Raw genomic sequence first — 14392 nt, 5'->3', positions numbered from 1 at the left:
GGACATTGTTAACGTTATTAAACATTGTCAATATCACTTGTATGCGGATGATGTTCAGATGTACTACTCGGCCCGTCCTAGTGACTTTGCTGAGTCAATCAATAAAATTAATGAAGATCTCGAAAGTATTTCCGCTTGGGCTGAACAAAACAGTCTGTTACTAAACCCTACTAAATCAAAGTTTATGATTATGGGAAGTAAAACTCAAATTTCTCGAATCTTAGACGGTAGCCCTCAACTAAATATTAGAGGCTCATTGATAGAGCGAGTAGAAGAGGCTAGAAATCTTGGTATAATAATGGACAACCAGTTAAGGTTTGAAAAACACGTAGCAGAGTTAGCCAAATCTTGTTTTTTTAGACTGAAAATTTTGTATCAAGTAAGAAACCTTCTAAACGAAAAAGTTCGCTTGACCTTATGCGAATCGCTCATACTGTCAAAGTTGAACTACGGCGATGTTGTGTACGGGCCTCGTCTGCAACAAAAAACTCGTCGACTAATACAGCGAGTTCAAAATGCGTGTCATCGATATTGCTACACAATTCCTCCAAGGAGCCATATCACGCCGTTTTTGAACAAGTCTTCGACTTTGAATATGGTATCACGCAGACATTTACACCTTGCCTGTCTTCTCTTCGGTGTTATAAATTACAAGTCACCCATGTATCTTCACTCGAAAATTAATATTTCTTCTTTTCACACTCGACACGGCACAAGATCTACTCGACGTTGCCTTTTAGAAGTACATCCTCATAGGACAATTGCCTTTACCGGTTGTTTCCGTTATCTTGCGACCAAATGCTGGAATGATATACCCCCGCCTTTGAGAGAGCTGAAGTCCAAAAAATCATTTAAACATAGTTTTAAAAAGATTCTCCTCGATAAACAAACCGCTGGTATTCCATACGGCTTTTTGGTCGCAGATTTCAGAATCTAACATGGTGGAGATGGCAGGCAGACACACTGTTCACACCCTTGCTGACTTATTTATTATCACATACGACTTATATATTATAAACATGTAACACACACATACCCTCATTTTATACATCTGCTGTGACCTGGGTTCCGGCAGAAAACCAGTGCTTTACTCGAAAGAGTGAAGAGTATCACTGAGCCGTGACCCTTTTGTCCTGCTGCAACGCACACAGTATGTAGGTAGGTACTTTTATTTTATTTTATTGTTTATTAATTATGCCTATTTTGTTGTCTCAATTTTCTTTTGTGCTATTTTTATTTTGTTCCTGTAATAATTTTTGTACTTTATGATGATTTAAACTTTATATTGTGTGTTTTTGCAGCTGCCAAATAAATGATTTATCTATCTATCTATCTTTTAATTAAATTATTAATAATTTATTAATTAAGTCCCTCATTTTTTTTGTTTTTCGTAAATAACTCGTAAACAGTGGCCCAATGCAAAAAGTTCTTTATACATTAATAATAGAAATGTAATTTTGTAGAACAAAAGTTCCGTAAATTTTTTCGCTAGGATCAATATTTAATGAGATATTAAAATTCATTATAATCAGTTTCCAGGTCCTTTTTAGGGTTCCGTACCCAAAGGGTAAAACGGGACTCTATTAATAAGACTGCGCTGTCCGTCCGTCCGTCTGTCACCAGGCTGTATTTCATGAACCGTGATATACAGTTGAAATTTTCACAGATGATGCCGCTATAACAACAAATACTAAAAAGTACGGAACCCTCGGTGGGCGAGTCCGACTCGCACTTGTTGGGTTTTTTTTAGTCAGAGGGGCAAAGTTACTTAGAATTAATCCTCAGGTCTCTTTTTTAGTTTTTCGTAAATAATTTTGTAAAGTATTATGACCTATAGCAAAAAAAAAAATATATATAAACAATTATAATAAAAATTTCTACAAAAGACATGCGGAACATTTTTCCCTATTTTTCGCTTTAGTATCTTTTTAAATATTCATCCTAGCGAAAAGTGTGCTACATATTTCTTATTGAAAATTTTATGTTACTTATTTATGTATGAGACATTTTTTTGCTACGGGTCATACTTTAGAAATCATTTACGAAAACTAAAGAAAAGGAACCTTGGAATTGGTTTTATTAACTTTCCCTCTCTTATCTTTTTAAATATTGATCCTTTCACAAAGGGTACTGAATCTTTTTTGTAGAAAGTTTTGTGTAGATCATTTACATTTTACAGCGTTTTATGCTAATTGCCACCGTTTACGAAAATATAGAAAAATGGACCATAAAATTGATTTTAATTAACTTTCCCGCTTTAATATATATTTTTAAATATTGATCCTAGTGAAAAAGTGGACTGAATTTTTCTTGTACGAAATTTTATTTAGATGATTTGCGTGAAAGAACATTTTTTGATATGGGCCACCGTTTACGAGTTATTTAAGATAAACTAAAAAAGGGCCATTTAAAGCTAGCAGCCGCGTCGATGCAATTGTCTCACGTGCGCTCCGAGCGATATCATTGTCGCTGGTTACGTTTAGAATTATAGTTTGGCATGCTATGACAGAAATATTTATATTTATATGTATTTCTGTTGCCGCTATAACAACAAATACTAAAAATTACGGAAACCTCGGTGGGCGAGTCCGACTCGCACTTGTCCGGTTTTTTAGTCAAAGAGGAGCAAAGTTACTTACAATGAATCCTCAGGTCTCTTTTTTTAGTTTTTCGTAAATAATTTGTAAAGTATGACCTATAGCAAAAAATATATATGTGTATATAAACAATTATAATAAAAAATTCTACAAAAGACATGCGGAACACTTTTCCCTAAGATCAATATTTATTAAGCTTTTAAAGCGAGAAACACAAATAATGTGCAGAATTGATTAAAATTAACTTTCGCCGTTTAATATCTCAATAATATTGATCCAAAAGAAAAAGTGTAAGAAATCTTTTTTCCAGAAAATTTTATGTTAAGTATTTATGTTTAACATTCTTATTGCACTGGAGCACCGTTTAAGAGTTATTTACGAACAACTAAAAAAGTACCTATGAATTGATTTACCCCCTATAATATCTTCTTAAATATTGATCCTAGAGAAAAGTGATCGAATTATTTTTTGTAGGAAATATTATGTGCATTCTTTATGTATAAGAATGTGTTTTGCTACGGGCTACCGTTTACGAGTTACTTACGAAAACTAAAAAGGGTTTTTAAAATTGATTATTATTAACATTCCCGCATTAGTATCTTTTTAAATATTCATCCTAGCGAAAAGTGTGCTAGATATTTCTTATAGAAAATTTTATGTTACTTATATATTTATGTATAAGACATTTTTTTTGCTATGGGTCATACTTTACAAATTATTTACGAAAACTAAAGAAAATGAACTTTAGAATTGGTTTTATTAACTTTCCCTTTTTAATATCTTTTTAAATATTGATCCTTTCACAAAGTGTACTGAATCTTTTTTGTAGAAGTTTTGTGTAGATTATTTACATTTTACAGCGTTTATTGCTAATTGCCACCGTTTACGAAAATATAGAAAAATGGACCAGAAAATTGATTTTAATTAATTTTCTCGCTTTAATATCTTTTTAAATATTGATCCTAGTAAAAAGTGTACTGAATTTTTCTTGTAGGAAATGTTATATAGATGATTTGCGTGATAGATCATTTTTTGATATGGGCCACCGTTCACGAGTTATTTAAGATAAACTAAAAAAGGGACATTTAAACCCTCCCTCCCCCGTACACAATAGCGCCACCCCCATCTATCAGTACTTTCAGTATGTTATTTATCTACAACTATGTCAAAATTCGCTTATAAACGAATTATTTCCCCGTTTTTTCCTTCGTTTGGTGGCCTAATACGTACGACTCGAATTGAATAAATTGAATTTAAGAATATAAATATTTAAATTAGACACATCGCATACTTCATTTGTAGGTACGGTAGAGACTATACTTACGGTAGGTACTACACAGACAGGCAGGCATTAGGCAGGTCAAAAAAGAAACATGCAGCAATATTTTTAAAAACAGTAACCTATGCATCTAGGCGATACGCGAATGAATAGAGAAGTAGCAAGCTGCCACCGCCGCGCCGGGCAGGCGCGGCGCGCGCGCTGGCGGCGGCCGGTACCGCTCCCGCACCCCGCTTGTACACCCCGCTCCCTACACACTGCTCCCGATATGTTAAGTTTTTAATACGCTCGTTATTTTTTTGGATGTTTTTATAGTTGGATGGAAATAAAACTGTGATCTTAATTCAATAAATAAAATGGATAGAGAAATTTTTCACAGCGAGTAAAAAGGCAATTTCTGAAAATAGTATAGTTCCATGGATTTTTTTTTAGATTTTCATTTTGTAGCTATAAAACGGCAATAAAATGGCATTTCAGTGAAAAAATTAGATGGAGTAATTTTCCGGTCCAAGTCACGTTCAAAAATTATATTTTATTAATATTGGTATTTCTGCTGGGATATTTTTTTGGATATTTCATATATTGTTGTAATACGTTACATGAATATGTCTGGTGAAGAAAGTTTAAACGGAGCATTTTTCCGTAAAAAGATATTAACGATTTAATACTTTAGGTATTTACTTAAATCCTATTATTATTATTCGTTGGAAATTAAGACAATACTTTTTATTTATTGATACTTTATCATACTGTAAAGTTTTTTCTGGCAGAGGAATTACAGCGGGGTCCACTACCTTTATTTCCTACACTAATATACCTTATCCTATTGTAAGTACAAAGTTTCAGAGCAATCTAGTTAGTCGTTTTAGAATGAGAGCGTCACTACGTTTGTATGGAGAAAGCTCGGTTCTGAGGACTCATAAGATGCGACGGATGGATCTGATATTGGATTGATGGATGATGGAGCGACGTATGACAAAATAAACAAAATAATAATAATTATATATTATATCGTATGGCTTTTCCTGAATGAAGATTTACAAAAAAAAAAAAAGAAATATACATATAATTATAGTTTTAAATCTAAATTGAGCAGCCAATCCCTTGCATCTGCTGTGAGGGCAATCAGGTCTTGCATGCCTCCGGCAAACCGCCTCTTAGGACATTTCTCTACGATGTGAGCGATTGTTTGGATAGGCTCCCCATAATAAATAATATTAAACAAATATTATAGGACATTATTACACAAATTGACTAAGTCCCACAGTAAGCTCAATAAGGCGTGTGTTGTGGGTATTTAGATAACGATATATATAATACTTAAATACATTGAAAATACCCATGACTCAGGAACAAATATCCATGCTCATCACACGAATAAATGCCCTTACCAGGATTTGAACCCGGGACCATCGGTTATTGATTGATGAGATGAAGTAGGTACACATGCTAGCTGTACAGTATTAAAAACCGATCTTGTTGAACAATTTATGTGTTCACGCAAATTTTGTTTAAATTAACCTAAACTCGCTTTAGGTATTTAAATAAAAGTAAACAAACAATTTGTTCATTTTCGGGTAGTTATAACATTTATTGGTTAACAGGGCCGGATTTAGGGGAGGGCAACCGGGGCTACAGCCCCGGGCCTCCACAAAAGAGGGGCCCCCACAATAGAGACTTCGAAAAATGTACCATTTTATTTGGAAAAAAAATTGGGGCTAGGGGGCCTCCACTCCTTTATTGCCCGAGGCCTCCAGACCTCTAAATCGGGCATTGTTGGTTAACCAACCAAATACAAAGCTGCCTGGATCTGTGACTGAACGACCTGACTTTAACCTACATTATTTGATCATGTAATGTTTTCATCTACCCTCAACTGCCTTAAGGAGCCATTTGAGGGTAGATTTTGTTTACTTTTATTAAAATACCTAAGGATACAGATTATAAGTAGGTATATTATATGCAGTTTTGTTCTGTACTCTGTAGATACCTAATATAAGGCACAAAGTACTTATAATAATAATAATTGAAAATGCACTGTTCGCCAAAAAAACTGTGTTCAGTTTGCCGAAGCTTTCGTAATTCATAATTTAAAAAAAAAATAAAAAAATAAAAAAAAATAAAATAAAATAAAAATGATAAGGTGTTGATGAATCTGAAGATTTCTTTTTATTTTTCTAGATACGGCGCCATCTTAGCCCCCTACCTAGCGGATCCACAGAACCTGTTCGTGATATCATCTGATTTCTGCCACTGGGGCAGCCGGTTCCGCTACACCTGGCGGGACTCCTCCCGCGGCCAGCTCTACCAGAGCATCGAGTGGCTGGACAAACAGGTGACAACAAACTTAATGTTAGAAATTTGTTTTTTTAATTTTTATTTATGAAAGGGAGATTGGGGCGTTCAAAATTTGATTTGATTTTGACATCGAGTGGGTCGACCAACAGGTTACAGTAAACGTAATATTAGGAATTCTATTTTATTTTTTCCTCAAGCCTTCTCCAGGCCGCACCAGTCACAAGGTTTTCCCAAAAAAATCAAATTTAACCTCCTGGATCCCAGAAGCGATGTTTTGTTTTTGAATTTGGAACCATGTCTTGTTTAGTGAAAGTTAAAAATAATGTTTTGGAATTTGTCCTTTATAAAGGCCTCTGGGACTCGGGAGGATATTCAAATAAATCCCGCTTTGATGATTCAGTTGAAGACAAGTCGCATTTTCCAAAAGTGCTATCTAATTTGAACCTTAAATCGGATGGCTAAGGTTGAAATTCTATTGGCGCGTATGTGGTCGGTAAATCGTACTATGCCTGGAAAAGGGTTAAATGGACTTCGGGACTTAGGAGTCTATCGTTCAGAATTTGATTTTGTCCTTTTAAAAGGACACCGGGACTCAGGAGGGTAGGAGGATAGGACGATCGCTTCTTCATTCAAACGGAGTTCCCAAGTGAGCCCTCTACAGCAGACCCTCAGAACATGGTATCGTCAGACTCATATGTTGTGTTCCTGCCGGTGACTAAGGTTGCCAGAGCTCAACGAGGGTAGGGAGGGTTGTTAGGGTCGGCAACGCGCATGTAACTCCTCTGGAGTTACAGGTGTACATAGGCTACGGAAACTGCTTACCATCAGGCGGGCCGTATGCTTGTTTGCCACCGACGTAGTATAAAAAAAAAAGACTTCTGCAACTGGGGCTCCCGCTTTCGCTACACTTGAGCCACAGAATAAATAATAGTACTATCGTATAGAAAGGAAACTTCCTACAAAACCGAAGTTTGACAGCAATGTGACGAATCATGTCCCTTTCTAGTGTATGCCACTATCCCTTTCGGCTGTTTAAGGTTGTCAAAATTCAACTCATTATCTTACCTGTGGCTGTGTACGTAAAGTTTTGCCAACCCTAATGATTGCTCCTAGTTAAGCCGAACGGAACCGATAACGCCCGAACGCTGCAGTTTCCCCCCACTGCCAGAGCATCAAGTAAATAAATAAATAAATATTATAGGACATTATTACACAAATTGACTAAGTCCCACAGTAAGCTCAATAAGGCTTGTGTTGAGGGTACTTAGACAACGATATACATAATATATAAATATTTATAAATAATTAAATACATAGAAAACACCCATGACTCAGGAACAAATATCCATGCTCATCACACGAATACATGCCCTTACCAGGATTTGAACCCGGGACCTTCAGCTCGTAATGTTCTATAATATTTTATTTATTTATTTAAGATCCTATTTTCAATTATTTAAGTTGGGCGTTGTGTCTCAGTATCTAAGTAACTGAACTATATTATAAATAAACATTTTGTGTATTTCAGGGTATGGACATCATAGAGACGATGGACCCCCGCTCGTTCACAGAATACCTCAACAAGTACGGCAACACTATATGTGGCCGTCACCCTATAGGAGTCTTGCTACAGGTAATTTTTTTTATATAATAAATAAATAAATATTATAGGATATTATTACACAAACTGACTAAGTCCCACAGTATGGTTTATGGTTTAAGATGTTTATTTCTCAAAAGATTACAAATAATCACTTACTGAGATATACATATTTCAACTTAACATAATACAACGGAGAGGGTAATTATGCAACTTTCAAGGCCAATTTTAAACTAAATATACAACTATGTAAACTATACTACTACATATTAAAACTAAAATACGCATGCGCTCTACTAAGTTGTATTATAACAGGTTCGGTTAAACAAGATCTGTACCTAGTGGTTAACCGCCGGTTAAGTACAGTAAGCTCAATAAGGCTTGTGTTGAGGGTACTTAGAAAACTATATATATAATATATAAATATTTATAAATACATAGAAAACAGCCATGACTCAGGAACAAATATCCATGCTCAGCGCACGAATAAATGCCCTTACCAGGATTTGAACCCGGGACCATCAGCTTCATAGGCAGCCCACTAGACCAAACTGGTCGTCATAGGTAAATTATCATGTTATGAATGAACTATTTGTAAAAACTATATTTTTAAAAAGTATATTTTCTTTATTCAATAGTTTTTGAAATGTTCTACCAACAGGCCATATCGAAGTTGGCGAACTCCTCGAACGCGCCGAAGATGTCTCTAAAGTTCCTGAAGTACGCGCAGTCCTCACAGTGTATGACGCCGCAGGACTCCTCCGTTTCGTACGCCAGCGCGTCGCTGGTCTTCGAGTAGGTACACGGGTATAGTGGGGTACACGTGTGTACACGGGGAAGTACGCCGCAGAACTCGTCCGCTTCGTACGCCAGCGCGTCGCTCTTCTTCGAGTAGAGTTCATTGGGTTACATGTTGAGTTGTGAAGAAAGTTCTCCATTTTGTATGGGTCCTACGTTAACGCTTGAGAATATGTCCCATAGTAAACGGAGAACGTTCTCGAGATCGCAACGTGTACCTAGCGATAAGGGTACATGTGTATATCCGTACACAGGAGTTTAAGGCTCTTGTCACAGTTTCATTGTTTGTAAATCTTACTGCAAGGAGAGTCTTTGTTCAGTCGAGTAAATATACGAAACACGCACAATCCTCGCATTGCCTGAGGCAGCAGGTCTAGTTCATCACGTACGCCAGCGCGTCTCTCATCTCGCCTTCGAGTAAACGGTTCATTGGGGTACACGCAGAGTTGTGCCGTCCTGGAGAACGTTCTCGACTTTGTATGCGAAACATTCTCGAGAATATGTCCTATAGTAAACGGAGGACGTTATCTAGACAGCTCTAGAGTTACACGGGTTTATCGGGGTAGCGTGTATACCCGTAAACGTGTTTAATTGCGTTAGTCATAAACGCGCTACGAGCCTCAATTAGCTATTAGAGTCAAACCAAGATAAGTTGACAGCAATTTTGCACTGTGCACGGGTTATGTTAAACGTCAAACTTTTAGGAAATTATGATGTTTACTTGACACTTGCATCGTCTGGTTTATCGAAATCGCTGCCAGCTTATCTTATTCTGACTGTAACCGTCTGTCTTAATCCGCCTTAATTTATGTATTTGTAAGAAAGAGATTAAACATAAATTAACTTATTGAGGCTTACTCAGACGTCGCGTCACTCTCTCAACATTCACGTAAATAAATATCGACATAAAATACCCTTATTATAGAGTACCTGTACCTGTGCACGACTATACACGTGTAACCAACTAGTCGGTGTCTATAAAATGTATACAATCTATTTACCACTCAAACTCATAAACATAAATATGTGTACACATTTGGAGTCCGTCTACGCTAACACTGCACCAACGTTGATAGATCAAATTGTCATTATAAGGGTCATATTTTCGTACAAATTTGGCGTTTATGACATGATGACATACCCACAATTTGTTGAATTTGTTATTGCAAAGTCTGTGCAGATGCAGAGTTAGCTTGGTCTGACTATATCTGTACGCTATTATTTTTAAAGTATAATAAATGGCCAAGATAGGTAAAGTGAACTCGTATTTACCTCATTTTTAGACTCCCTTACTCATAGTGTTGTGTTCCTGCCGGTGAGTACGGTTGCCAAAGTTCAACGAGGGTGCGGAGTGTTAGGGTCGGCAACGCGCATGTAACTCTTCTGGAGTAGCAGGCGTCCTATGTACGCACTTGTAACTTGTAAGTTGCAGGCGTCCATAGGCTACGGAGACTGCTTACCATCAGGCCGGCCGTATGCTTGTTTCCCACAGACGTAGTATAAAAAAAAACTTAGTCCCTTGTCCTTGGCCATTTATTATGTATAATTAAAATATAATATAAGAAAGATGAATTTATATATAAGCTAGCATGGTAAGTAATATATTATATAGTGTTAGGAATTTATGTTTTTTAACACTTTTTTTTACATAAATCTAAAACACTCATAAAATTATTACTTTAATTAGGTACTGTCACAAAAATATTTGAACATTGAACTGTTAAATACGGAATATCCTCTACCTCTTTTTGTTTTTTTTTGTCCTCTACATCTTGAACATATTTCAAAGATTAATTGATTGTATAAGACGTGTAATGTCTAAAAATTGCTTAGAATTTGACTGCTGAGGGTATACGGCGTATGTCGAAAATCATTATATGCCTTTCGTTCGCTCGAATGTTCAGAGTAATAGAGAGAGAACGTTAGTTTTTCAATGTTAGTGGTGGGCCTCCAGATGTACTTAAATGGCGCTGTGCGGATCCGTAGGCACATTATGTAATACCTAACTTTGGTTATCAAAAGCTGACGTTGAGTATATAGTGACAATAAAACATAGACTTAATACTAGGTACGCTGTGGACTTCCGGTTCGAGCGCTATCTTGATAGTTAGCCTCGTTGTTTTTGCTCATTAATATTGTTTAAAATGTAATATCGATAGCATATTCAACAGTAAACTAATGTAGTAGTGTGCAGTGAATGGAGAATTAATTTTGAAACGCTTTTAACGTCCATTATGGAGTCAACGGCCGGTAGTTCACGTGCTCCTTGTAAAGTCCAGCTGTCGCTTTACAAGAGTTAATAAAATCACCGTACACTATCTTGTACATACTAACCGTACAATATTAGTTGTATTTAAAGCTCCTGATACCTTGATACTGGCGAATTAGTCCCACTGAACTGAAGGCATCATTTAAAAAGAATGATTAGGTACGCTGTATATTTCAGTACGCTGTATATTACAATCAATAACTCTTTGGTATATATAAACGACTTTAGTTACTTTTCTATAACGTGTATTTTCCCGATAGCTAAAAATCTCAATTAATTTGTGTATTTTTATGTACTAGGCATAATGGCAGCTGTAGTATAATAGTAATCATAAATTACCTATGTTAATACATTACAAGTACCGCCCATTCAGAATCTTACTATGTTTGAACAAAGTATGTACTAAAATGACGGTTCAACTGTTCTACAGTCTAACTAATCAAGCGGTCATTTTAGTACAAAATAAGGGGCCTAGTCAAGATGACAATCGTTGATACCGAAAAATACCCCAAAATACCGACTTAAACTTGTGTTGCATTTACATGTACCTATAATAATTGCCTTACTTAATAGTTATATGTAAAACCTTCACAGTCTCTTGATAGATAACTGGCAACAATTATTTGAATTCAGAACTATCGCCCTGATGAAGGAATAAAGATCTGCAGGCGATTTCATTCTGAAAGTGTCAAGCATCTGGGTCAGTCGATATTTCTGTAATCTTGCTGAAAATATAAAAAATTCTAATAAAATAAGAAATCTACCTGGAGCGTTTACATTCCCCACCTCAGCTAGACCGTATCTCTTTTACAGTACTTAATATTAGTTTTTTTAGAGATAATATAGTGAGTACCTTACTACTGTAAAATGCTCTTTCGATGCTCTTGTAATTCAAGATAAATATACTCGTATTTTATGTAATTTTTCTCATTAAGCGAAAATGTTAATTTCTTTGAGAAATAGTTCTTTAAACCTAAATAGTCACATGACTTTTCGAATATCAGTCATCTTTATACATTTTTACTTTCTATTTGGCGTTTGTCACGATTGTGTCGATTGTCATCTTAGCTAGGCCCCTCCAGATAGATTGGGCAGTCGAACTGTTATTTTAGTACAAAAGTGACTATATTATAGTTTATATTTATTTCTCGAACCTACTACAAGAGCTCAACTTGGATCTAGTTTCAAAGTTATTCCGCACAAGTAGATAGGTTTTCTTTGTCATGTTTGACAACTCACTTAAAGTACAAGAAACTAATAATTCTATCTGGGAATGTTAATGCATCTGTATCCATGTAGAAATTTGAACAATTTTCTTTTAAGTAATATTGTACGCGATTTTCTTTTATCGTATTCTTGCATTGATGTACATACAATAGTAACATGTCTGTTTTCAAGAAATAGTTAACTTATTTTCAATAAGGTTTTACAGCCATAAGGATGCTATTTTATCCCCTTATCGTCAATAATGTGGTGCGTAATGGATAAAAACCTTCACTTATACCAGTCTTTTTGGAAACGCACACAATCGAGGTTAACTTAATTTAATAATCTGTATCGCCAACTTAAAATATTTATTTATTAAAATGCAATTCATCAATAATCGTAATGGACTAAGCGTGTATTCGACCAACGTTTCCTGTATTAACGTCAGATACTATGTCAATACGTAGTATAAAATCTTATAAACGTGTTCGTGTACCGGGGTACACGGGTACACGTTCAATCAGCAACAAATAGATGATGACAGTAGCCACATATATCTTATGGTAGGTCGTAGAATTATGTTGCAATAATGTTTGGCCGCATTCTAATATATTAAATACATAAATTTCGTTGTTCTGTTGGAGTTTAAACAACCTATAAAAGGAAGCATGAGGTTGTCATTCAGGCACTTAATGAGGTAAATTTTTGAAGTCAATAATGAGTAATAATCGAGCTAGTTGAAATGATGTCATCGTATTCGGAATAAAAAGCCCAATAAAAATAATTCGTATTTCTGCGAAGTTCTTTCTAGTGATAATAATACTTTTATATATATGTATATTTTATTGGTATTCAGGACAACAACAACAGTTATTTTATAACCTTGCCGCAGGTTTTTATTTCAAATTGTCGTAGTTTGATAATTTGCGTACCTATAAAAATAAAAAATAAGTTTATTGCACACAAAATCGATACAGAATTGGCGTGATATCGGGTGGGTGCATAGCATAGTTACATAAAAGGAGTTTCCAGAGGTCCCCGCACTAGGCTAGGCCTGTACCGCGGGAGACCAAGCAAGCATTTGTATGTCATATGTGTGACCTAAACATACATTGTTCTGTTAGTAAACTAAATAAAAGTACGTTACATCAAAGTTTTACAGAAACTACTTTCATAATGGACACAGGTATAGATAGGGTACCTATGTAATTTAAAACCATCCATAAGAACGTCTGTACCCGGGTTCCGACACATGTCATTGTTATTTACTAAAACTGGACTTAATTGCGTAAAAAGTGCCGTTGTAGTAAAAAATAATGAGTAAAAATCGGATCTAATATAAATATACAAATGTTGGCCGAATCCATGTTGAAGTTCACTTTTGTTAATAACAACGATAACCCGTTATAAGTATATATATATATATATATATATGATTTGGGTAGGTAAGCGTGTCACTTCGATGGATGAAATAAATACATTTCACTTGTATTTTTGTATAATATATGTATATGTATAAGCTGTATGGTATAAAATATGACTACTATTAAGCGAAGGTGACAGTAATACGCAATCATCATAGTTTTGGCAAAATCTAATTTTTTTGTAATTTCAAAATTCTCTCAGATGTATTTTTGGTCTCAAAAGCATTTAGTATCATCTGAACATTGTGTCTCAATTATATTTAGTTTGATAACCATGTGTTTTATTCTGCCGCCAGAGTGCACCATTAGCACCTTTCCTACCAATTTCCTACCATAGAAAAACCACGGACGTAGATAATATATAAGTATCTTTTACATTTCAAATATTGTAAACAATGTGCTGATATTTGGGTAAACGGAAAAATATTATTTCTCAGGCCGGAAATCGGATCTGATATCAGGTTTGATAAAGTGTGGATGTAATTGGCACTTTAATAAGCAAACGTCAAAGCGCCAATTACATTCACACTTGCCGATACTGGGCCCGAGATCAGTCCCGATTTAGGGCCTGATCATTGTTTTCCGTTTCACAGAATATCAGCACATCGTTAACAATAATTGAAATATAAAAGATACTTTGTGTCTAATTGCTAAAAATGTTCAGTGTTTGATTGCATATGAACTATTCTTTGTAAACGATGTGCTGATATTTGGTGAAACGGCAAAATTCTCTTTCTCGGGCTCGAAATCGGGTCTGATATCAAGCCTGATAAAGTGTGAATGTAATTGGGACCTATAGCGCCAATTACATCTACCCTTTTCGATTTTGGGCCCGAAATCGGTCTCGATTTCAGGCCTGATAATCGTTTTCCGTTTCACATATGAACCATTTTTGTTTTAAATTTCAAATTTTTTGTTTTT

The 14392-nt window shown here is 35.4% G+C and overlaps 1 protein-coding gene and 1 long non-coding RNA gene across 2 annotated transcripts in view; both read left to right on the top strand.

Moving 5' to 3' along the window:
- Window positions 1-13743, top strand: part of LOC133532725 (protein MEMO1) — a 28962-nt gene extending 15219 nt beyond the window's left edge. Inside the window, exons 7-9 of the mRNA XM_061871506.1 lie at window positions 6058-6211; window positions 7703-7807; window positions 8436-13743. Coding sequence (XP_061727490.1) covers window positions 6058-6211; window positions 7703-7807; window positions 8436-8573 — 397 coding nt within the window. The 3' untranslated portion in view covers window positions 8574-13743. The remainder of the gene's footprint in view (window positions 1-6057; window positions 6212-7702; window positions 7808-8435) is intronic.
- The window catches only part of LOC133532729 (uncharacterized), a 227304-nt gene that overhangs the window by 200281 nt on the left and 12631 nt on the right, over window positions 1-14392 (top strand). The gene's annotated exons all lie outside the window — the stretch shown is intronic.

This window comes from Cydia pomonella, chromosome 27 (genome assembly GCF_033807575.1).
Source record: "Cydia pomonella isolate Wapato2018A chromosome 27, ilCydPomo1, whole genome shotgun sequence".
Lineage (NCBI taxonomy): Eukaryota > Metazoa > Arthropoda > Insecta > Lepidoptera > Tortricidae > Cydia > Cydia pomonella.
This window is presented reverse-complemented; position numbering and strand designations above follow the sequence as displayed.